The 24,860-nt window shown below is 56.9% G+C and overlaps 1 protein-coding gene across 1 annotated transcript in view; it reads right to left on the bottom strand.

Moving 5' to 3' along the window:
- ITGB4 (integrin, beta 4) overlaps positions 1-24,332 on the bottom strand; it is a 29,035-nt gene extending 4,703 nt beyond the window's left edge. Inside the window, exons 1-29 of the mRNA XM_008566106.1 lie at positions 24,254-24,332; positions 22,916-22,998; positions 22,575-22,676; positions 22,222-22,426; positions 21,556-21,652; positions 21,210-21,381; positions 19,627-19,890; positions 19,240-19,329; positions 18,802-18,924; positions 18,185-18,349; positions 17,925-18,001; positions 16,792-16,994; positions 15,162-15,265; positions 14,925-15,023; positions 14,620-14,749; positions 13,879-14,001; positions 13,660-13,780; positions 12,635-12,725; positions 12,284-12,342; positions 12,070-12,093; positions 10,901-11,049; positions 10,630-10,809; positions 9,716-9,864; positions 4,774-4,978; positions 4,055-4,209; positions 3,444-3,624; positions 3,175-3,312; positions 1,563-1,745; positions 1,352-1,483 (exon numbers count right to left, since the gene is read on the bottom strand). Coding sequence (XP_008564328.1) covers positions 1,352-1,483; positions 1,563-1,745; positions 3,175-3,312; positions 3,444-3,624; positions 4,055-4,209; positions 4,774-4,978; positions 9,716-9,864; positions 10,630-10,809; positions 10,901-11,049; positions 12,070-12,093; positions 12,284-12,342; positions 12,635-12,725; positions 13,660-13,780; positions 13,879-14,001; positions 14,620-14,749; positions 14,925-15,023; positions 15,162-15,265; positions 16,792-16,994; positions 17,925-18,001; positions 18,185-18,349; positions 18,802-18,924; positions 19,240-19,329; positions 19,627-19,890; positions 21,210-21,381; positions 21,556-21,652; positions 22,222-22,426; positions 22,575-22,676; positions 22,916-22,998; positions 24,254-24,332 — 3,883 coding nt within the window. The remainder of the gene's footprint in view (positions 1-1,351; positions 1,484-1,562; positions 1,746-3,174; positions 3,313-3,443; positions 3,625-4,054; positions 4,210-4,773; positions 4,979-9,715; positions 9,865-10,629; positions 10,810-10,900; positions 11,050-12,069; positions 12,094-12,283; positions 12,343-12,634; positions 12,726-13,659; positions 13,781-13,878; positions 14,002-14,619; positions 14,750-14,924; positions 15,024-15,161; positions 15,266-16,791; positions 16,995-17,924; positions 18,002-18,184; positions 18,350-18,801; positions 18,925-19,239; positions 19,330-19,626; positions 19,891-21,209; positions 21,382-21,555; positions 21,653-22,221; positions 22,427-22,574; positions 22,677-22,915; positions 22,999-24,253) is intronic.
- Between the last annotated feature and the right edge of the window lie 528 nt (positions 24,333-24,860).

Raw genomic sequence — 24,860 nt, 5'->3', positions numbered from 1 at the left:
CGAGGGGGGGGCGCGGGAGGGCGGCTGCGCCGAGGAGGGCCGGGCGGGAGGAGGCCGGCGGCGCGGCGACGGGAGCCCGTCCTCCCGGCTCTGTGGGATCCAGGTGTTTGGGGGTGGGGCTGGGGGTTGACTGCGGGACTGGGAAGCCTGGCGACAGGTGAGCGAGTGCAGCCTTGGCCGCAGCTGGGGAGGAAAGACCCCTGGACCAGTTGGGAGACCTGGGGGGGGGGGAGCCTGGGCTTTGTCATCAGCTGCGAGGTCTGCCTTAACTGCTCTGAGCCTCAGTTTCCCTTCTGTACAATGGCGAGAGTATCCTCGCCACTGCTTGACTCCCAGGGACAGTTCCAGAAACCACAGGGTGCTTTGCAGGTAGTGTTGGGAACAGCTGAGCCAGGGCTCCTGCTTCATAGCAGCTGCCCAGACCCTCAAAACAGTTCCTGAAGCCCAGGCTCAGCCCCATGAAAGCAAGCGTGTGTTCATGGGGGGCTGAGGCATAGACAGGGACGGAAGGTGATACAAATGATGAACATGCCCCAGGGGATTTTCCACTCGTGGCATTGTGTGAGTGCATCCCATTTTACAGATCAGAAAACTGAGGCACAGAGAGGGTGGTTCATCTGATGTCCCACTGTGGAGCCAGAGGTGAACTGAGCACTCAGGAGTCCCAGCTAAGGGCTCTTTGCACCACATTGTGCCCCAGAATCAAGGAGGGAGGAACAGCCAGTGGGGTGTCACTGCCTTGTTGGCTCCCCCCACCCCTGCCAGGTGGCTGCTCAGGGCTCCTGGGCCATGCCTGCCTCCTCTCATGTAGGCCTGCCCCTAGGGGGTGGCCTGCACATCCTGCCCCCATGGAACAGCTGGGGAACCTTCAAGTGGTCCCATGGGCGTGAGCCCACGTACACTTGCACAGGCCTGTGTGCATCTGCCCCAGGCACACTTCTGTATGCACTTGTACACAGATGTGCACGATTGCGTGTGGGCCACGTCAGCTTTGTCCCCTCTGTGTACCCATTGCCAAATCACAGGCTCTGATGTTTGACCTACATGCTCAGCAGTTGCTGGCCCCTTGCTCTCCCTGGACACTAAATCACAGGCTCTGATGTTTGACCTACATGCTCAGCAGTTGCTGGCCCCTTGCTCTCCCTGGACACTAAATCACAGGCTCTGATGTTTGACCTACATGCTCAGCAGTTGCTGGCCCCTTGCTCTCCCTGGACACTAAATCACAGGCTCTGATGTTTGACCTACATGCTCAGCAGTTGCTGGCCCCTTGCTCTCCCTGGACACTAGTTACAGCCCTGCCCCACACCAGGACCCCCACCTTCCTCTGGTGGATCCCAGGCCCACTCACCTGTGTCATCAGAGACGCTGGGCCTCTGGCTGCCGGCCGGGGAGCGTAGAACATCATCGCTGTACATGAGGAAGCTTTCGTAGTCCTCCCCACTCTGGGCATCCACGATGGGGATGTCGGGGATGATGGGGACTGCAGGGTGGCAGGAGGTGAGCCAGAACCCCAGCTGTGGCCTCCTGCCCCCCACCCATCTGCCCCACCCACCACTCACTGGACATGGGCCGCTTGGGCTGGGTGGCCAGGTTGATGATGGCCTCCCGCTCGGGCCCCCATCCAGCCCCATTGCGCGCCTTCACCGTGTAGCGGTACGGCTGGGATTCTCGCAGGTTCTCAATAAGTAGCATCCGCCTCTTGGGGCCGTCCACCAGCACCTTCTTCATGGGCCCAATGGGTCCTGGGGCAGGGAGAGTGCTTCAGAGGGGTCACCCAGGTCCCAGCCTGGTCCCAGCCCTGCCTCTGACGTAGTGGGACTTCCCTCCAGCCCCTGAACTGTACCCAGAGGGCAGAGAGCAGGGCTGGGGGCATGCAGCTGCTCAACCCCTGCCACCTGCCAAGCCCTTAGCACCTCAGCATGACTGGCTTAGAGAAGTGTCACCAACTCTCCAAAGGACGCATTGCTAAGTAACAGAGCCAGCACTAGACTCAAGGTGGCCCCGTTGTCACCTCTACCAATTGGTAAACAGTCCTATGTCCAAGGTGCCTCCACATGAGGCTCACTCAAGAGGTGAGGGGTTCTTGGCTGACAACACCAAGGAACAGGGTTCAATCCCTGGATCAGGCAGCCGCCCAAAATAAATAAAAATAAACTACTGATTTTATTTTTTAAAAAAAGAGGTGAGGAGGGTCTCAGGACGACATCCTCCCACCCTGTGCTCACTGTTGACAAGCCCCAGGTGCTCTGTTGAGGAAGCAGAGGCGGAAGCATTTGGACATCCACCACAGCTGGCCTTGGGGCTGCCGTGGCCACATGAGCTAGGACAGGAGGAGAGGAGTGGGCTGAGGGGGGCTGGCGAAGGCTGAGGGGGACAGGGTGGAGTGCAGGTTGAGGGTTGTGTGGTGATGCCAGGGGGCCGGCAGTGGCACCTTAGCAGACAGCAGGGGCCAGACAGTTCTCCTTGACTCCCACCTAGAAGGTGGATGGACACGCAGCCTGGGGAGAAGAGAGCATGGGACCCCCGGCTGCTCTAGTGCATTCCAAGTGAGTCTGACCCATGTCGGGTCCGCAGGTCATCTGGGGGTGGTGAGCTCCCCGTCACTGGGACCCTCCAAGCAGAGGCCAGGGTGCACGGAGGCCCTGCCCCAGGTGAGAGGGACGCTGATGTCCCTCACTCCGTCATCTCAACAACTGGCAGGGTCACCCACCCTTGCCTCCCTTGCAGGACTGGAAGAAGTAACAGTTCTGCCAGGTGCTCTGGCCTAGGGCTGCCAGATGAAGTATTGTATGAAACATTCTTCAAAAAATAATTGTTTATCTGAAATTCAGGGCATCCTGTGTTTTTATTTGCTAAATCTAGAACTCTACTCTGGCCCTAAAAGAACCGTGTAAGAATCAGCCACCTTGGTTTCCTGTATGGGGAGGCGCCTCTGGGCCTGTGACCACCCCCCTGTGGGCTTCTGGGCTTGGCCTTGGAATACAGCCCAGCCTAAATCTGACCAAAAACCTAACAATGCTTCAGGCTTATCTGCTGACCAGGACAACCCGCCTCAGCTGCGCTGCACAGCAGGTCTGGGGGTGACGCAGAGCCCCAGCCCTGCCTCTGGCTCCCCCCTCCCCCTCCACGGCTGCTGTCCCTGGGGGCAAGATGGAGGGGTCTGGTTCTTACGGTTTTCCTCGTTGACCAGGCCGTAGCAGACCTCGTAGGCCGTGATCTCACCATTGGTCTCAGCGGGCTCGGCCCAGCTCAGCTGGGTCACAGTAGAGGAGACGACATTGAAGGCCAGACGCCCTGGCTCGCTGGGCACTGCAGGGAAAGGGGCAGAAAAAGCGCTGTCAGCGGAGAGAGAGGGCCGAGTTCTGGGAGGCAGGGAAGGGGAGGACTGAGCACGCTGGCATCAGGGTAGCTGGGGGACAAATGGACATGGGAAGCCTCACCTTCCTGGTGGGTGCGGCAGGACACCAGGGAACTGTAGGGACCCTCACCCTGCGCCCCATAGGCGCACACCTTCATCTCATAGTCACAATACGGGTACAGGTTGGTGAGCTCCACTGAGGGCACCTTGCTGTCGAGCAGGTGGGCTTCGGACTCGGAGTCACCCTGGATCCAGTACTTCACCTGTTCACAGGTGGGGGGACTGGTCAGTCGGGAGCGGTAAGCGCCAAAGCTGCTCACCCCTCTATTGACCCCCTGCCCTACTGTCTCCTTTGCACAGATGAGACACAGGCTCAAGAGGGCAGGGGCTGAAGGACTGCCACATTCACATGGCAGGCTGGGGGCAGAGCAGAGGGGTCTCCCGGGTAGGATGAGGGGCCCCATTCAGGGAAGGAGGGCAAATGTCTGAAAAACTCAGGAATGGGTCTTCCGTCTTCCCCAGGCACAGACGGGATTTCCCTCTGTCCACTTGTTCTCAGACCCATTGGTATCAAGCATGGCCTTCCCCTCTCCCTCAGGGGCCCCTGGCCTCGGGTGGCCCACCTCTCCAATGCGTAGTGGGTGCCAGACCTCCCCATCCACCTCTGTTGTTGCCCACTGTCCCCCACCTTACCCTGTACCCCAGTGGCTTGCCAGGAGGGGGCAGCCAGTTGAAATGGATCTTCCGGGACCCGACGGCCTTAGCATTGGGGTTCTGTGGGGCGCCCAGGTCACCGCGGGGGGGTGGGGATGACAGCGTCTGACTCTTGAAGTTCCCGTCTACTTCATCTAGTGGGTCAAGTCAAAGTGGGGCAAAGGGCTCAGAACCCCCTTCACCACCAGGGGACGCCAGGGACTCAGCTGCACACCCAAGGCTCCCTGGCCCAGGGCATTCAACTGAGGCCCATCCACCTGCATGCCTGGTGGGGCTGGTGCCCCACTGGTGCCTCAGAGGGCATCATGCCAAGCTTGGGAAAGGGCCCAGGAGGGTCTCTGGAGGAAAAGAAGGAGGGAATACTCCACATGAGAACATTTGCTCCCTGCTCACATCTCCACCCCCCTACCCTGAATATCTTCCTCACCTCAGGGCTGGGGTCACAGATGCCACCAAGCTGGAGGCTGAGGACTGATAAGAACTAACTGGATTGCACTTTTTGAAAGGATAAGTATGTCCCAAGTATGTCCCAAGCACTATTTGGGACATACTTACACTACAAATGTGTTTGTCGTTTATGCGAAATTCAAATTTAACTGGGCATCCTGTGTTTGTATTTGCTTAGCCTGGCAGCCCTAGTTGAGGGTCCCCCAGCCCTTCCTCTCCGCCTGCCTAAGCTGACCCCAGGCTCTGCACACCTCGGTCCCCAATGATGACAGTGGCCGAGTGGGGCTGGCCCAGGCGGGCCCCAAACTTGGGGTTGCTGAGTTGGATGTGGAAGCGGCGGGTCTGGCGGCCCCGCAGGAGAGAGTCTACCTCCTGTAGCTCCAGGAGCTTCACCTGCAGCTCTTTCCAGCTCTCCCCAGGGAGGAACAGCAACTCGCCCTCCACGGGGATGTAGTCCTGGGGGCAGAAGGGGTCAGGGTCAGGTCAGCTGGGCGATGAGGCAGCTTGGGAATTAGAGCCTTCGAGGGGGGACCACAGAGTCATGGCCTCACGCTCCNTGAAAAATGTCTGTTCAGCTCCTTTGCCCATTTTTTAATTGGGTCATTTATTTTTTTACTGCATAATTGCTTGAATTCTATGTATATTCTGGATATTAGTCCTTTGTCAGATGCAGAGTAAACAAAAATTTTCTCCAACTCTTTATGTTGTCTTTTCACTCTGTTGATTGTTTCTTTCACTGTGCAGAAACTTTTTAGTTTGATATANTTGACCAGGCCGTAGCAGACCTCGTAGGCCGTGATCTCACCATTGGTCTCAGCGGGCTCGGCCCAGCTCAGCTGGGTCACAGTAGAGGAGACGACATTGAAGGCCAGACGCCCTGGCTCGCTGGGCACTGCAGGGAAAGGGGCAGAAAAAGCGCTGTCAGCGGAGAGAGAGGGCCGAGTTCTGGGAGGCAGGGAAGGGGAGGACTGAGCACGCTGGCATCAGGGTAGCTGGGGGACAAATGGACATGGGAAGCCTCACCTTCCTGGTGGGTGCGGCAGGACACCAGGGAACTGTAGGGACCCTCACCCTGCGCCCCATAGGCGCACACCTTCATCTCATAGTCACAATACGGGTACAGGTTGGTGAGCTCCACTGAGGGCACCTTGCTGTCGAGCAGGTGGGCTTCGGACTCGGAGTCACCCTGGATCCAGTACTTCACCTGTTCACAGGTGGGGGGACTGGTCAGTCGGGAGCGGTAAGCGCCAAAGCTGCTCACCCCTCTATTGACCCCCTGCCCTACTGTCTCCTTTGCACAGATGAGACACAGGCTCAAGAGGGCAGGGGCTGAAGGACTGCCACATTCACATGGCAGGCTGGGGGCAGAGCAGAGGGGTCTCCCGGGTAGGATGAGGGGCCCCATTCAGGGAAGGAGGGCAAATGTCTGAAAAACTCAGGAATGGGTCTTCCGTCTTCCCCAGGCACAGACGGGATTTCCCTCTGTCCACTTGTTCTCAGACCCATTGGTATCAAGCATGGCCTTCCCCTCTCCCTCAGGGGCCCCTGGCCTCGGGTGGCCCACCTCTCCAATGCATAGTGGGTGCCAGACCTCCCCATTCACCTCTGTTGTTGCCCACTGTCCCCCACCTTACCCTGTACCCCAGTGGCTTGCCAGGAGGGGGCAGCCAGTTGAAATGGATCTTCCGGGACCCGACGGCCTTAGCATTGGGGTTCTGTGGGGCGCCCAGGTCACCGCGGGGGGGTGGGGATGACAGCGTCTGACTCTTGAAGTTCCCGTCTACTTCATCTAGTGGGTCAAGTCAAAGTGGGGCAAAGGGCTCAGAACCCCCTTCACCACCAGGGGACGCCAGGGACTCAGCTGCACACCCAAGGCTCCCTGGCCCAGGGCATTCAACTGAGGCCCATCCACCTGCATGCCTGGTGGGGCTGGTGCCCCACTGGTGCCTCAGAGGGCATCATGCCAAGCTTGGGAAAGGGCCCAGGAGGGTCTCTGGAGGAAAAGAAGGAGGGAATACTCCACATGAGAACATTTGCTCCCTGCTCACATCTCCACCCCCCTACCCTGAATATCTTCCTCACCTCAGGGCTGGGGTCACAGATGCCACCAAGCTGGAGGCTGAGGACTGATAAGAACTAACTGGATTGCACTTTTTGAAAGGATAAGTATGTCCCAAGTATGTCCCAAGCACTATTTGGGACATACTTACACTACAAATGTGTTTGTCGTTTATGCGAAATTCAAATTTAACTGGGCATCCTGTGTTTGTATTTGCTAAGCCTGGCAGCCCTAGTTGAGGGTCCCCCAGCCCTTCCTCTCCGCCTGCCTAAGCTGACCCCAGGCTCTGCACACCTCGGTCCCCAATGATGACAGTGGCCGAGTGGGGCTGGCCCAGGCGGGCCCCAAACTTGGGGTTGCTAAGCCTGGCAGCCCTAGTTGAGGGTCCCCCAGCCCTTCCTCTCCGCCTGCCTAAGCTGACCCCAGGCTCTGCACACCTCGTTCCCCAATGATGACAGTGGCCGAGTGGGGCTGGCCCAGGCGGGCCCCAAACTTGGGGTTGCTGAGTTGGATGTGGAAGCGGCGGGTCTGGCGGCCCCGCAGGAGAGAGTCTACCTCCTGTAGCTCCAGGAGCTTCACCTGCAGCTCTTTCCAGCTCTCCCCAGGGAGGAACAGCAACTCGCCCTCCACGGGGATGTAGTCCTGGGGGCAGAAGGGGTCAGGGTCAGGTCAGCTGGGCGATGAGGCAGCTTGGGAATTAGAGCCTTCGAGGGGGGACCACAGAGTCATGGCCTCACGCTCCACCCCAACCTCATGGATACAGGCTGTCACGTGTGGATACAAAATAGCTCATGTTTGTCTATGGCCATACCAGCCTGAACGTGCCCGATCTCGTTTGATCTCAGAAACAGCTCATGTTTATGTAGCACCTCCTGTGTGCCAAGCACTTTACAAGTATCAGCTCACTTAATGCTGACAGCGGTGTGAAGTAGATTATTACTACCCCCATCTTACAGGTGAGGAAACTGAGGTTAAGAAACTTGCTCAAGTTCACATAGGTAGTTGTGGCGGAGCCAGGATTTGAACCAAGGCACAGAGAGAGACACAGGGATGCACCACAGAGACAGAGTGCCACACACAGGCAGACCCCCAGCCCTCAGGAGCTGGGATTTGCAGGCCCCATCCAGGAAGGAAAAAACTGTCCCCCATATTGTGGAGAGAGAGAGAGAGAGAGAATGAAAGAGAATCACTGCAGAGAATCACAACTGGGAGAAAATTATCTTTCTCACATAATACCACTAGGTGGCGCTTCAAACTAACATTTTGCGCTGTCCACTTCAGAACGTGAGGCCACAGGTGTAGGACAAACAGGGAGTTGTCTGCAAGCGACAGATGTGGACACTTCCAAAATGTCAGTGTCTTTTTTTTTTTTTTTTTTAAAGATGACCGGTAAGGGGATCTTAACCCTTGATGTCAGCACCACCAGCTCTCCCAAGTGAGCCATGGGCCGGCTCTAAAAATGTCAATGTGACAACAGGGTGCAATGCCAGATCCTTGACTGGTTCCTGGGTTGGGGAAAAATGCTACAAAGGACATTATTGGGACATGAACATGGGCAGTTCTGAATATGGACTAATTATTAGGTGCTAGTATAATCGATGCAAAGTTTCTTAAATTTGATAATTACGCTGTGGTACATAGAATGACCTTGTTCTTAGCAGGTGTCTGCAGAAGGGTTTTGGGTCTACATGATGTCTACAACTTACTTTGAATAGTTCAGCAAACAAAACAAACAACTCTCCCTCCCCCCTCTTCTATGTATATACCTATGGAAATATAGATAAATAGATACAGGTGCTTACATCTGTGTAGCTATCTATATAAACATCTATACAGAAAGAGAGAAAGCAAATATTAACAACTGGTGAATCCATGTAAAGGGTAAATGGTTGCTAATTTTATTAGTCTTTCCATTTTTCTGTATGTTTGAAGTTTTTCCAAACCAAACAAAAAGGTGAGTAATAATAAAAATATTTTTAAAAATAGTTAAACAAGGGCTGGCCCGTGGCTCACTCGGGAGAGTGCGGTGCTGATAACACCACGGCCCGTGGCTCACTCGGTAGAGTACGGTGATGATAACACCAAGGCCATGGGTTCGGATCCTATATAGGGATGGCCGGTTTGCTCACTGGCTGAGCGTGGTGCTGACAGCACCAAGCCAAGGGTTGAGATCCCCTTACCGGTCATCTTTTTAAAAAAAAAAAAAAAAAAAAAAGTTAAACACCAGAGCACCTTTGTGTAAGCATAAATAGGGTAGCCAGAATCTCTTGTATAATGTGGCATAATCGATGGCATTTGTGGACATACACATTCTTCCTTGGAAATTTTCCTGGGAGCATTGGAGTACTTATGAAAACTGTTCCTACCAATAAAAAGAAGTAACAAAAACCACGGTGTGGCCGCACTGCCTGGGCCTGCTGCATGCATGCACTTCTGTGTGTGCTGAACGGGCCTGTGGACCCAGTGAGGCCAGAACTTTAGTAGTTTAGACAGAATTTTTGATATAAATATTTTAAGTTTTTCAATGTTGGTAATAAATTTAGAAGTAAAAACAAAAACGAAAAACCTGTTGGCCAAACCAAGCATGTCTAGCACCTGGATCTGGCTGTCCCCAGTCTGGAGGCTCAGCAAGGAAGAGGACACCAGCCCAGGCCATGGCTCTCCCTGCCTTGAGGAGCCAGGCCCTGGGCAGGGCAGACGGTGACAGCCCCTAGGGAGTCTGGCCCAGGGAAGTGGGGTCTGCGATTCCAGCTCAAGAAGCCCAAAGCCCCCAGGACTGGGGCAGACAGAAGAGTCCATTCTCTATGAAGGGTTTGGCGGCTCTGGTGGAGGCTGGGCTGTTGGAGGGGAGACAGGAATGGTCTGGATGACCCTGGCCTATCTTAGGAGGACACATCCCCTGGCCTGTGTCCCTAGCAGTGATGGGGACTCACCCAAGGCATCACTGGCACTTTGGGTGAATGAGACACCCCGCCATGGCAGAGGCAGATGGACATATCCTTGGGAGGCCAGCCAGGGGTACCACCAGCATCCAGGTGCTCAGGCAGCTGCCATGTCCCGCTCTGTCCTATGAACCCCGTTGGGTGCCCCCTAGACCCCTGAGATGCACCCTTGACCCCATGGTGTCACCTTACCCGGTTGCCCTGTGCTGTGTTGTCCTGCGTGCGGTAAGAGACCTGGGACTTGCCATTGTCCAGGATGCGCCGGATAATGGGAATGCGGGCCACTTGGTCACTGCGGCTGACGGAGTACTCCGGCTGCTCGAAGGACACCACCCCGCTGGCTGCAAGGAGCCCGTTGCCGGTCAGGGTCTTAGACTCAGTCCCTTCTCAACCCCTGCCCCCGCCTCTGGCCCAGCCCAGCCCAGACTCCAGGAGTCTGTTTGATACCCTCACCCCACTGCCCTGTGGGGAGGGCAGAAGAATGGGGTTGAAAATTCTACCAGAAAAAGTTGAGGGGCTGCCTCAGTCCCTTCTCAACCCCTGCCCCCGCCTCTGGCCCAGCCCAGCCCAGACTCCAGGAGTCTGTTTGATACCCTCACCCCATTGCCCTGTGGGGAGGGCAGAAGAATGGGGTTGAAAATTCTACCAGAAAAAGTTGAGGGGCTGGAACAAAGTGTCCAACAGATATCCTGGAAGGGTCAGGAGAAGGCCAAAGGTCTATGAGTCCTGGAGTGGTAGGGGGGAGGTCAGGGGCCAGAACAGGCCTCTGGATGCAGGGACGGTCATCAGCACCTCGGTTGTCCATGGTGCAATGCCTTGCCTGACACCCCCCACCCCCAGATAGAGAGGAACAAAGGGCGGGATGTGGGGCGGTGCCAGGAGGAGACGGCACTCATGATGAAGCTAACGGAAGTTCCCACTTCCGCTTACTACCAGGCACCGTGTGAAAAGATGTACCCATTTTACAGATGGAGAAACCAAGGCCTGCAGAGGCTGAGTGACTGGCCCTGGCTGCATGGCCAGATCCCACTTCCACCTGGATCAGGAGGAACCAGGTGCTCCAGGGCCCCCTCTCTGCCTCCCCTGCTCTCCCCACCCTAACCAACCTTGCTCCTTGATGATGGTGATGTTTACCAGGCGGCGGCCAAGGGTGGCAGTGCCCACGGGCACATCAATGGCTTCCACCAGCAGCTGTTTCTCATCATCATCCTCAGGCCGGATGAAGAGGGGCACCCGCACATCCACCAGCTCCACACCCTCCTGGAACTCCACCATGCCCCGGGCATCTGGGTGGGTGTTGGAGGTGGTCAGATGTGTGTCACGGGGCCACGTGGGTGGGAGGCACGAGGGAGCGGCGCGGGGAGGCTGCCCACCTACCCTGGTCTGCAGTGAGGGTGTAGTAGCCCGGGGCCACCTTGAGCTCATGGAAGGCCCCCTGTTCCACCTGCTTCTCTGTCAGCTTCAGCAGGGCCTGCTTGGCTGAGCGGGGCGCCATCAGCACTGTGTCTACAATGGTGTGGTCTTGCCTGGGTCAGAGGGAAAGGGGGGATCCAGGCAGGGGAGGTGACAGGCTGCCACCTGCCCTGGTCTGTCCGTCCTGCCTGTCCTCTCCCCAGCAGTGAACAAGTGCAGGGTATTCAGTGAACAAGACAGCAAATTGTGCAGGGTCTTCAGGGCCAGGCAGGGCTAGAGGCCCACACAGGCCTCACCACCCTCACCTGCAGCCCTGGCCCAGCCACTGCACCTCCCTGAGCCTCAGTGTCCTGTCTGTGAAATGGGCTTCCCCACCCACCTCATCAAGAAGGGCTGGTGATGTGAGTAGATGCCAGAGAGCAAAAATGCTCGTGTGTGGGCGCTGAAGTCGGACCACCTGGGTTCAAGTCCTGCTCTAGTTCTTGACAGCTGCGTAAACTTGCACAAGTCACTTAACCTCTCTGAGCCTTAGTTTCCTCATCTGTACAATGGGAATGCAATGGGACCTGCCTTACAGGGTTGATGGGAGGGTTGGATAAGATACCCACACACATAAAGCCCTTACAGCCCATCGTGAGCATCACAAATGCTGGCCTAAATCGTGCTTCTTGATGGTGATGTGCTGTTATTCTGTTTCTGATGTCTCTACATCGGGGCCCCCACATCCCTCTCCTTTGAAGGGCCAGGTCTTGGGGTAGACACTGGGGAGAGAGGCACGTGATCTGTGGCCCATCTTCTTGGTAACCTGCCTGATGTCCAGAGGTGCCCCCAGGATCAGGGTCTGGACCCTGGAAAGGATGGAGCTGGGCATGGGGCTATCCCTGGTACCGGGCGGGAGACTGTCGCCAGTACGAGGGCAGGGACTGGGTCTGCTGGGTTTTGCCTGTTCTAGCCCCGGAGGCTGCTTCATAGTAAGTGCTTTCTGTGAGTATTTGTTGAAAGAATGTGCAAAAAAGGAACAAATGAGGGTCCTCTCCCTTCCCATGGGATGAAGATGGAGATGGGGCAGGGGTGGCTGGGCCTGGGGACGCGCAGGAAGTGGGGGCTGTCCCACCTGTGTAGCTTCAACTCACTTTTTCCCAGCATTGGGCTGCTGCCTGTGAAAGACAAAGAGGGACCAGATGATCCCTGGGGCGAGGTGTAATCTGCATGGGGGCTTAAACTGCTGGGGTTGGCTTCATGGGCAACTCCCCCACCCAACCCTGGGGAACTAGGTTGCCTGGCTTGGGGCTGCAAGGCTCGTGCAGCCAGGCCACTCCCACCCAACTGAGGGCACCCGGGACTCACCGGAACTTAGTCTGCTGGAGCTTGTGTGCACCTGTGATCTGTCTGTACACCTCGTTCAGCTGCCAGGCAATGGAGGGCCGTGAGGCTGGGCCCTGGGGAGCCAGGTGGGCTCTCTACCCAAAGGACCTCTCAGGGTTGTCTGGGGCACGCCCATGGGGTCATGTCCTGAGACCCCGGCTCTGTGGCCTCCGTCCCCTCTGGACACATTCCCAGGGAACAGATCCCAGGTGGTCTCCATGCCAGGCACATGTCCAAAGAAGATCCTCTTTCCCACCTGGGAAGATCTAGGTTCTGCAGCTGCTTCCCCAGCCACCCACGCCCCACCGCCCTGGGCTCATCTTTGGTCCTTACATTCTCCTCCACCTCCTGGCGCAGCTGGTTACATTCTCGAGTGTCGGGCTTCAGCAGGTTCTCGGTGCAAAGGCGGGCAAGGCGCAGGGACCTTGGTGTTATCAGCACCACACTCTCCCGAGTGAGCCACGGGCTGGCCCCAAGACACTTGTTTTTCAAACATATCTGATCACGGAACTCCTTTACCGTGTAACACACACTAACATCTCACGAAACCAGGGGTTACTACACAGTGTGGCCTCTGTCCCCTATGTTTCAGCATCCCGTGCTGCGCCATCCTACACACTTTCCTGTCTTGTCTGCTCTCCCCATTGAGACTGCAGCTCATGGTGGGCAGGACCCTTCCTTCCCTATTGTGGCTCCCATGCCATTTGCACGTGGCCCCAGGGCAGGTGCTCCTGAGGATCTGGCCACTGACAGTTGGCAGAGGGAGGGACGTGGTGGGAAGGGCACTGGAGCTAGGGCAGATGTGTGTTCGCCTGACCTTGGCCACATATGAGGATGTATACGTTCCCTGTTTCTCTGAGCCTCGGTTTCTCCATCTGTCATAGGGGATAGTGATTTTGCACCACTGACCTCATGGGGAGACCAAGAGGAGAAAATGAAGTCACGTGGACACCCTCTATTGTGACAGCACAAAGAGCCGCGGGGAGCTTAACAAAGAGCTGAACTCATCACCAGCACTTAGGAGGCTGGACGTGGGGGCTCAGGGCTAGGTTAGTGGGGGTCGTCAGGAGCCAGGCTCAGGAAGGGGTGGGAACTAGCCAAGGCTTAATATGGTGCTTATGACGGGCTGGTCCCTTTCTGAGAACTGTACATAACTTAACTCGTTTAAGCTTCATCACTACTTTCTGACGTCAGTTCTACTCTTCCCATTTTACAGATGAGGAAACTGAGGCATGGAAAGAGTAATTGCCCAAGGGCAAAGCTGCAGACTCTGGATAGGAAGTTACAGAGGTGGGGACCCTGGTAGTGGCTGGGAGCCCTGGGGAGGACCCTGAGGGGATCTGGGGCACTGGGAGGACCTGAGAGTGCTCACCTTGCAGCAGGCACAGTACTTCCAGCAGAGCAGCAGCAGCAGTGCCAGGAGCGGCAGGAGGAGGATGAGCAGAGGGATGAGCCACCAGAAGGAGCCGGGTGGGCAGTCTGGGAAGTGAGGAGGAGGAGGAGGAGGGAGGCGGTGCCCCCTCCCCCCACCGAGGCCTGACAGGCCACCGCTCCCCACGCCTGGCCCTCCAGCTCACCCTTCTTCCTGTGCACCAGGACGGTGCTGTTGGGGCCGGGGGTGCCATCGCCCTCCACAGTGTAGCTGTAGGTGCAGTCGTCATCCTCATCCCGGAAGGAGCAGTACTCCACCACCTCCTCTGCTGCACCCACAGACGATTAGCAGGGCACCCTAACCCCCACCCCACCCCGGAGCACTCCAGGCCTGGAGAGGTGCCCCCTCCTCTGGGGCCCACCCTGCCCACTTCAGGGCCTGAGGCACCTCCCTGGGGAGGAGTGTAAGCCCCTGGCAAGCTGTGCCCTTCCCTGGCACAAGAATGGGGCCATGTGGGGATGGCCCTGCCCAGGGCTGGCCCCAGGAGCATCAAAGCTTGCAGATCTGTGTCCCCCACTTCCCTGACCTGAGCATCTGATCTGAGCTACAGGAGGGGAGGCAGTGTACCTCCCTAGCCTGGCTATGTGCCCCCACCTGGGCCATGGGCCCCACCCAAGCCAGAGCCTCCTCACCAGACTTTGCCCCTGCTCAGCTGTGTGCCCCCTGGACCAGTTCTGTGTGCCCACCGCTTGGGCTGTGTGCCTCTTGACCAGACTTTTTACCCCTTTCCTGGATATTTTGGCATCTCCTGTCTGGGTTCTGTGGCTGCTCTCAGTTTAGGAACTCCTGTCTGGACCATGTGACCCCAATTCAGATTGCGAACCCTGCCCAGTGAGTGACACCTGTCCTGTGACCCCCAGCTCTTGGCCCCTGCCCCTGCCCCCACCTTTCTTAAGCTCGTCCACCATCTTGACCTTGAAGCTGCACTCCTCACATGTGCGCCCCTTCTTCTCCCCGGTGCCCCAGGCCTGGCACTGCACGCAGGAGCGCAGGTCCTCGCAGAGGCCCAGGCGGATCTGGGCAGGGAGGGGAGGGGCAGACATGCATTGTGCTGGGTGGGTCTCTGCCAGGCCCTATTCCCCCAACCTCATGCCCTTGGTTGGCTCCTACGGCACCAGGCTCAGCCCCTCCTACCCACCCTGCCCTGTGCCTGGGGTTCCCATGCCCACACCCCAGTGATCCTGGCCTCACCGCTGAGTAGTTGATCTCGCAGATGGTGTCCGTGTAGAGCGACTGCTGGTTGCAGTGGCAGCGGCCACACTCACAGTGGCCACGCCCGTTACAGATGCCCTGGGGCAGGAGGGGGCACCGGTAAGCCAGCTGTGCCCCATCCTGACCCACTCCCCTCCCCTCTTTCTACTGGGTTCTCTTCTGAGAGGGTGGGTGGCCCTGACTGGGCCCCTTCTGCCACCCCATGCCTAGGCCTACCCCATTGCTGTCGATGCAGGTGGCATTGCTGAGGGGACAGTCACAGCCTGGGCCTGTCCAACCAGGTTCACACACACACTGGCCCATGGAGCAGCGTCCCCGATCTGCAGAGAGGGGCAGGGAAAGGAGAGAAGACAACCGCATTTGCACCAGCAGTCCAGGCTGCCCACCTTCCTGGGAGAGCCTATGAGAGCTGAGCCACGATAGCCGGATGTTTGGGCAGGGGCAGAAGTCACTTCTTCCTCACTTTCCCAGAATCTCCTTCCCTCCATCTCTCCCGCTCCATCCCACCTTCTACCTTCCACTCTGCAGCCAGAGTCATCATCCCAAAACACAGATCTGATCATGTGGCTTCCCTGTTTAAGAACCTCTAAAGTATCCAGGCCAATGCAATAAGGTAAGAAAAAAAGAAGCAAAATGCATAAATATTGGAAAATAAGAAGTGAAACTGGGCTCTCTGGTTAGCTCAGTTGGTTAGAGCATGATGTTATAACACCAAGGTCAAGGGTTTGGATCCCCACACTGACCAGCCTCCAAAAAAAAAAAAAAAAAAAATGAAGTAAAATTCTTTCTTTTTATTTTTTTAAAGATGACTGGTAAGGGGATCTTAACCCCTGAGTTGGTGTTGTCAGCACCACGCTCTCCCAAGTGAGCCACGGGCCGGCCCTATTTTCTTTTTTTAAAAATAAGATTGCTCCTTCCGAAGCCCTTTTCAAGTATCAGGAACATGTCACAAAATATTCAGAAGAATCTACAGATAAATTATTAGATGTCCTATGTGGGTTTAGCGAGGTGGCAGGACACAGGGTTAACATGCAAATAGTTAGAAAACGAAGTTAAAACCTACAATGCCTACCTTTCGTCCAAAGGATAAAGTCCTGCCCTGGGCTAGAACCTGAGCCTTTTGCACTCTGGCCCTGCCTCCTTCCTGGCAGCGTCGCCCGCCCCTCCTCTCACACTTCCACCTGTGCCAACTGTCTGCCTTTCTCCAGATGTGCCCTGTTCTCCCTTTCATCTCTCCGAGCAAACTCTGGGATGGGAGTTGAAGAGAAGAAAGGCAGACGAAAGCAGGAGTGGAGGAAGGGTAGCAGTGGGGGCTTAACAAGGATTTGATGAGTGGATTTTCATTCATACTCCTCCATGTAACCACCAATCCTTCCATGTGCCCTGTTGTCTGGGGTCTGCACCCCCACCCAGACCCCGTGCCCACGGCCTGGGCCCAACACTGTGTTAGGCCCTGTGGGGATACAGAGGAAGCTTAACTCCCAGCCCTGCCCCCTAGAAATGTGGCATCTTCAGAAAGAGGAAAGAGTGCCATGCCATATACCTGCCAACCATAAAGCCTTGAACTGGGTGGGAGCCACCCAAATGAGATGGAGGCTTGGAGAAGGGGTGGGCACAGACATGAACTGTCAGAGAGAGCCAGGGTCTTAAAGCAAGGGAGTGTGGTGCTGGCAGGGGCCTCGGGCATCAATGCTGTAGATGAGGGAAGCGAGGTCCAGGTTTGGGGATTCTGACTCTAGCCTGGCTCTCCCAGCCTGGATCCTGAAAGGAGGGCCACCTTTCTGCCCTGCCCTGCCCTGCCCTGCCCTGCCCTGCCCTCAGTGCTGGCCGTGGCTGCTGGGCTCACCGTTGCAGAGGAACCCGGACGTGCGTGGACACTGGAAGTTGTCGTACTCGCAGAACTGACCCTCGTAGCGGCCTTCGCCATAGCACACACAGCGCCCACACTGGCACTCGCCATGGCCCGAGCACGGCTTGTCCTCGCCCTCCCGCAGGCAGGGCTGCGTGTCGCTCAGCGAGCCGGTGGAGCAGTTGCAGGTCTTGCCGCTCCTGCAGGAGGAACCGGTCACATCTCCACAGCACCCCAGGGAGGAAGGCTGGGGCTTTTACTGTCCCATTTTACAGATGAGGAAACTGAGGCTCTGAGAGGGCTATGGCAGGTCCAAGTCACATAGACAGCAGTGGCTAAGCTGAGACCCAAACCTCAGTCCTCTGTTACCCGCCTCGGTGTCCCTTCTGCACTGTTATTCTGCCTCAAGTAACAGCAGACTTGTTCAGTGGCTTGAAGCTTTATTTTTTATTTTTATTTATTTTCTTAAAAAGATGACCGGTAAGGGCATCTTAACCCTTGACTTGGTGTTGTCAGCACCACACTCTCCAAGTGAGCAACCCGGCCATCCCTATATGGGATCCGAACCCGTGGCCTTGGTGTTATCAGCACCACGCTCTCCTGAGTGAGCCACGGGCCGGCCCCCGGCTTGAAGCTTTAAAAGTCCTCACTACCATTCATTTATGAGCTCATTTCTGATTAGGTGATACGTGCACATAGCTCAAAATACTAAAGGTATGAAAGGTACGGAGTAAAAAGTAAGTCTCCCTCCTGCGTCTGCCCCCAACACTCAGACCCCTGACAGCCACCACCGTCTCAATCCTCGCACATCTTTCCAGAGAAAGTACATATTCCTGTGTATTTCAAAGTGCTTTGGGGGCTGGCTGGTTAGCTCATTTGGTGGACTGTGGCGCTGGTAACACCAAAGTCAAGGGTTCGGATATACTTACCGGCCAGCCACCGGAAAAAAAGTGCTTTGAACTGGATTTGCCCAACAACTGGGTTTGCCCCTCTCCTCGCCCTTTCTGTAATCTGTCACCGTACCCCCAGCCAGGCATACAAGGTGACCCAGGGTCAGGTGCCTGCAGGGGCCCAGCCCCCTCCCAGGGCCTCTGTCCTCCTGGGTGCTGGACTCCACTGCCCACACTCACCAGCCCTCACTGCACACACAGTGTCCACACATGAAGTCTCCATTGAAGTTGCAGCGAGCTGACTGTACCTCTTTTTGCTGGAACGAGATCATGATGGGGTGCATGGAGGCAGGGAGACCAGGGCCACTGGACACTTCTGCTGCCATCTGTGCCCCAGGGCACCCCGCAAGGGAGATGTGACCCTGGGAGCCTCTGCTTCTTGCTCGGGGCCCTGCTGCTCGGCTCAGCCCTCCCTCCCGCCCGGAGGGGCCGCGTCCTACCAGCTCGCAGGCGCACACGTCGCAGAGGATGCCCACATCCATCTGGAGGCCGTCGGAGAAGGAAGGCTTCAGGTGGATATTGCCCTTCTGGTCTTCTCCTGGCAGCAGGCACACATGCGTCCCATCCAGGTCCTCGAGGGCCCGCAGCTGTACTTGGTACAGGCCCTGCAGGGACCCCACTGTCAGCCAAGGCAGCCCCAGCCCCAACCATCAGGGGCCACTTGTTCCTGAAGGCCCTCAGCCCTCAAGCTTCCAGGATGTGCCTGGATTCCTGACACCAGCTCCCTGCTTGCCCTTCCTTAGGGCTCTAATCTCCTTCCCTCCAGGCACAGTCACAACAATAACAGTAGCAAGAGCCTCTTTCGGCTGTTACATTAGCCCGTTTTCTCACCCTAGCAACCCTCTGAGCTTGATGCTTTTATTAACCACCACTGTATGGATGAGGATATGGGCTAGCCAAGGAATGTGCCAACCTCAACCAAGTGGCCAACCCAGAGGGATCTGAACCCAGCCCCACCTGACTCTGGGGGTCACACTCTCAACCAGTTTAAATGACTCCACCCCTCGAAGAGTGCTGTGCCTGTCCCCCCTGCCCCCCTGCCCCCACAGAGGCATACCACTTCCCCCCGCCGGATGTGAAAGGACCCAGTCTTGGTCTTTTGGTACATCTTGGAGGTGACCTCTGTCCGTAGGCCTCGGGGGCTGTCCAAGGCCCGGATGTCCAGGTTGGAGCGAATGCGCTAAAGGAGGACAGGTGATCAGAGGTCTGGGGGGAGCTGCAGGGAGCCTGGGCTTGTCCGCTCTGGCCTGGCTGTGCTCCACCCCAACCTACATAGAGGACTGGTGTGGTGTTGGGGGGGATCACAGTGGCAGAGCCTGCAGATGCCGGGGCCAGGCCCACGTGGGCTCCTCAGGGCCCATAGGGACCCTTCCTCACTGGCCTATCCCATCCCCATTTCTCAACCGTGACCTGAGACCCCCCCCTCGCCCACCATGCTCCCTCTCCAGCCCTGCCCCAGAAAGACTCAGAGTCTGGAGCCCATGCTGCCCCTCACATTGAAGGCCTCCTCCAGCAGCTCCACGATGTTGGATGAGTCCTCCTGCAGCACCCCCAGTGAGGAGACCGGGAAATACGTGCGAAGCTTCTGCAGGGAGAGAATGCCAGGCCTCCGGCTAAGCAGCCCATTGAATCCGGACAACAGCTCTGGGGTTATGCCCACTTTGTACATGGGGAAACCGAGGCCTGGACCTAGTGGTGTGTTTCATACCCTGATCTCTTAGCCCCAACTGCTTGGGGGATGGGCACGTGACCTCCTCTTCCCACCAGGGACCACTCTTGGGGGCCCAAAAGCTTTGGGAAGGAAGGTAGGAAGGAAGCATTTCTGAGAAGTTCCACAAGCCCTGCCCCGATCCCCTCTCGCCCAGTGAGCCCAGGCCCGCACCTCGTAGTAGCTGTAGGAGTAGTTGGTGACTGCGAAGATGGGGATAATGTTGTGCTTGCCGAGCAGGCGCACTAGGGTGGGCACCGACGGGTAGTCCTGCATCCCATACTGGGTGTAGGTGCCCGTGGCGTCCAGGTGGCACTTCTCATCATTGCGGCTCATGATGCCTGCCAGCACGTTGGCACCATCTGCCTCATAGTGGAAGGCTGACTCGGTGGAGAACACCAGCAGATGGGTGCTGTCGGGGCGCCAGCCGATGTCCCTCTGGGGAAGAGAAGGAGGGGCATGCCCATGGAGCAGGCTGCCTGCCGAGCACACGCATCACAGAGTCGTGCACAACAGGGAAAGCGGCTCCCAACACAGAGTGGGCTTAAGCCACAGGATTGACACTGTGTGACAGCACGTGAGTGAAAAACAGAAATTAGCAATGGGGGAATGAATGCAGTGTCAGCGTGCACGGTGGGTGCTGCACAACATTCAGACCAGGTCCATCTGACTGCCCACCCCCCAGGCCCCTAACACTCTGCAAGCATATTTTATCTGCATAGAAAAATGTACACTACACAACATTAAATGAAAAAGGCCACTTAAAATAGGTACAGCAGTGTATGGCAATTTGTTAGAAAAATATATGGGGAGGGCTGACAGGTTAGTCCAGTTGGTTAGAGCACAGCCTTATAACACCAAGGTCATGGGTCTGGATCCCTGTACCAGCCAGCCGCCAACGTGAGGTGATTTTGAAAACTAAGCATTACAAGGAAAAATCGCTTATGATAGGGTTTAAGCAAAACAAACAAACAAAAAAGGGCAAGCTTCAGGATTATGAGTACACTGATTACAAATATATAAAAATATGGAGGGCTGGCCCGTGGCTCACTCGGGAGAGTGTGGTGCTGACAACACCAAGGCCACGGGTTCGGATCCCATATAGGGATGGCCGGTTTGCTCACTGGCTGAGCGTGGTGCTGACAACACCAAGTCAAGGGTTAAGATCCCCTTACCGGTCATCTTTTAAAAAAAAAAATAAATAAAAAAAAATAAAAATAGAAATAAAAATAAAAAATAAGGAAAAAGGAACAAAATATGCTGGTAGGACATCGAGTGGCTGGCTATTTGATGATGGTGAAATTATGGGCAATTTCTGTTCTGTCTTCTAAATTGTCTCTAACATGGATATATTATTTTAAAAATGAAAAAAATTGATGTACCCATGAAAAGAAGTGGCCTCTTCAGCTGCCCAGCACAGCTGGAGACTGGGCAGTTTGTGGATCCTAGGAGATTGGTTGGGACGATAGCCTTAGGGCACTGAACATTCCAGAACCCCAAGGCCAAAATCTGCCCTGCTGGCCAATAAAAAACCAGGCTGTGATTGCCCTGGCCGGGGTCCTTGGCCCCAGGCACATCTACACCCAGATTGTATCTGAGGACCATTCAGAGGGTCTGAGCTTGTCTTAGGGTATGGGGGCTGCAGGCTCCTGGGCATCTCTTCAGGGCCTCTGAGCCTGGTGCCAGAGCAGGCCAGCAGGCAGCTCATGCCCTTGCCGAGAAGCACCTAGGCTGGCAGTGCCCTCCCTGGTGCTCACTGTGCACACGGCCGTCTGCAGGATGGCATCGAAGCCACCTTCAGGAGCATCCAGGTTGCCTGAGATCCGCTCTCCCTGCAGTTTATTCCGGAATTCATCCACATCTTCCGTCAGGCTGATGACATTCTTGAAGGAGAAGGGGGGGTCACTGTTGGGCCAGGGTTCCTTCAGCCTGGGCACAGGTAGGAGGGAGAGAGAAAGAGCATCAGTGGGGAGAAGACCCCCCCATACCGCAGTGCCTGCAACTCATTAAAGCCAGAAGGAGAATTTTAAGTGCCAGACTGAGAGGAGAGGTGGGCCACAGGGCCAGGACCCCTGCCCACCCAGGGCACACTCAGTCACTCACTTCTCCGGCCTCATGTCCGTCTGAGGGACGCTGACTTTGTCCACAAACTTGCCAAATCCAATAGTGTAGTCACTGGTGAGCTGGCTCAGGACCCGGGCTGAGTGTCAACAGGAAAAAGAGGAGACGGCTGAGCTCCAACACCCCACATAAACACGGGGTCCCGGGGCTGGCTCCGGAGGGAGGAAGGAAAAGAGTCACCTATAGTTAACACTTTGCATGTTGGCCATCGACTCATGCACACGACAGCTCTTGTCCCTCTTCACAGATAAGGGAAATGGCATTCAGGGGACGAGAGTTACCCACAGAGCACGTCATGGGGGGCAGAGCTGGGAGACTGAACCCAGCTCTGTCTGCAGCCCTGAGACTTAAGCACAGGCTGGTGGGCGGGCGTCCTCCTCATCAGGAGGGCCAGATGGCTCGCTGCCCATGGGTGTGATGGCTTCTCTGAAGTCCCAAGTGGTGAGCGGGGTCTGGCTGGGACTCTCCCCTGAGAATGGCGGGGGGGCGGTGTTTTGAGGAGCTCAGATGCTCAGATGTCCTGTCTGTCCTTGGGGGGTGGGTGCAGCTGTCCTGAGTCCCAGCCTCCCGAGCAGGTGCCCAGGTAGCTGGGTGAGGCCCCACTCTCCACCTCCCGCCCTGCTATCCTCCACGCTGGCCCAGCCGTACCCAAGTTCTGCCCCATCTGCTTGAGGTTGTCCAGATCGTCGGACATGGAGTTGGAGAAGTCCATGAGGATGTACAGGTCCACGGGGCTCTCCAGGGGCTCGAATACCTCTAGCTCAAAGTGTCGCTCCTCGCCCGGCCTCAGCCGCACCCGCAGGCTCTGGGGGGACACCTGGCTGCGACGTAGGGTGGTATCGATCTGGGTCTCCTGCATCCAGAGGGGACAGACAGCTGGCTGAAGGGTCACTCCAGAGGCCTGGCGGGGAGCTGCTCAGCCCAGGCAAGGGCATATGGACCCCTATAAACAGCCAGCCCTGAGCGGAGAGGTCCCCACCTCCCTTCCCTACTCCAGGCACCTCTGTGATCTCGAAGCTGCTCTCCATAACCAGCACGCTCTCCTGCCGGCAGCCCGCGGCCAGCAGCTCCGCCTGTGTGTTGCAGCGCCGTTCCTTGAACATCTGGCAAGAAGGATGGGGTCAGTGGGGGCAGTGCCCATCCCTGGCTGTCCCAACCTTGCGTTTATTTGCTTCCGATATTGCTGACCCTGGCCTGTGCTACCACACCCACCTGGCCTGAGGCAGGGCTGAGGGCGTGGCAAGCATGGACTTGGCCACAGCCAGAGGTGGAGCGTGCAAGTCAGGACGGGACTCCGGCTGGCCCCAGGCTCAAGAAGGTGGCCCGGCCGGCAGCAGCTCACCTCATCCGTGCAGTAGGCACAGTCCTTGTCCACGCGGATGCACTCGGTGCAGCTCTTCACCTGAGCTTTCTTGCAGCGGTTTGCTGGTGGCAGAGGTGGGCACGCATGGGGATGGGCCTCACCAAGGTCCTACCCCTTTCCCACCTACATCCTCCCTTGACAGAGGTGGGGGTTCTCTCCCCATTTGACAGAGGAGGAAAGAGAGGCCAGGGAGCACGTGGTCTGCCCCAGGTAGCACAGCCAGAGACCAGCAGAGCCAAGTCTGGAGGGAAGGACGGTGGGGGCTGAGACAGGTGCTGGCCCATTTGCTGGCTGGAACACCCTGGCCATCCCCTTGCCCACTGATTCCTCAAGTCCTGCGAACTTTCCTCAGCCCTCCTTGATACCTGCAATGAGCTGTGCCCACCATCACAGCTTGTGCTTCACAGCACAGCACCTGCCACGTGACTCGCCTGGCCCCTGAGCTTCCCCTGGGGTAAAGGGGACTGTCTGTCTTATGTATGGCTGTGTCCCCAGTGACTAGCACAATGCCCAGCACAATGTAGGTCCACAGTAAATGAATGAGGCAAAATTCCAGAGTTTCTCCAAAGGTTATCAGGATTCCCTTTGGCTCTGTTCAGTTAAAATCACAGACAGGACCTACTATGTGCACCTAGTATTCACAGTGGGTGGTCTCCTGGGCTCCAGGGCCGTGGTATGCTGGTCAGTGTTTAACAATGGATCTGGTGAGGGAGGGGAAGCCCTGACTCACAGCATTTGTCAATTTCTGTGGTACAAATATGAAATCACAGACAGGACCTACTATGTGCACCTAGTATTCACAGTGGGTGGTCTCCTGGGCTCCGGGGGGCCGTGGTATGCTGGTCAGTGTCTAACAATGGATCTGGTGAGGGAGGGGAAGCCCTGACTCACAGCATTTGTCAATTTCTGTGGTACAAATATTCCCACCATGGTCTATTTCAAACTATCACCATGAGCTCAACTGACGGCAGAATTAATCGGTAGGAGCTGGTCCAGCTATTTGCCTCCGGATTCCTATAAAACCTCCCAGTCCACTTCCGAGGCCTCAGTACATCCTCTGGGGTCCTCAGCTCCCTGAGGGGCCTTAGCTCCCTACACTCGGTCTCCTTCTCCTTTGTTCTCTGGCCACACAGCCAGGCTCACGATCCTCCAGGCTAGAGGGTGGAGCCTCAGTTCTCTCGCCCTGGAGGTGTGCGGTGGTCGGCTGTAGGAGGGCCGAGTGTCTGGGCAAGACCCCCGTGAGAGGCCCCTGTGTGAGGCGATGCCCTGAAAGGTGCGCCCCTGCCCAGAGGCGTGCCACAGGGGAAGGCAACTCACCCACGTCCCCGGGGAGACTGGCGCTCAGCAGGGCTGCCAGCAACAGCCTTGCCCACGGGCTGGGACGCGGCCTTGCCATCCTCTTCCTCCTGTGGAACACAACAGTTGACATGTGCTGCCTCTACAGCCCTCGCAGGTGCCATCAGCTCACTGGATCCCCGTTGGAGCTCTACAGGAGAGGCGATGCCATTCCCATTGCACAGATGTGGAAACTGAGGCTCTGAGAGCTCCACTGATGTTACCAAGGCCGACCAGCTGCAACTAGCAGGGCCCAGGGCCCCTGACTCCTCTTTTCCACAGCCCCCTTCCTTGCCATCCCTGCAGTGGCTAGGTGCCCTGCAGGCCTACACCCTGCCCCTGGGTGCCCCCCTCCCGCCATTAGGACTCTGGGCTCCGAGCTTGTCCCAGTGTTTTTGTGCTGCTCTCCCAGAGGGCAGGACAGGCTGGGTGGGGATAGGGTCACCTAGCAAGGGGACCACCCCTGGAGGAGGCCCTAACTCTATCTCCTGCCCCCTCTGTCCTGGCCCACTCACCCTTTGGTGAGGGTGGTGTGGCCAGGAGGGGGCCCCTTCCTGTATCCGGGGTCTGGGGATGGGTCAAGGCGCTC

Source organism: Galeopterus variegatus, unplaced genomic scaffold (assembly GCF_000696425.1).
Source record: "Galeopterus variegatus unplaced genomic scaffold, G_variegatus-3.0.2 Scaffold219, whole genome shotgun sequence".
In the NCBI taxonomy this organism is placed as follows: Eukaryota; Metazoa; Chordata; class Mammalia; order Dermoptera; family Cynocephalidae; genus Galeopterus; species Galeopterus variegatus.
This window is presented reverse-complemented; position numbering and strand designations above follow the sequence as displayed.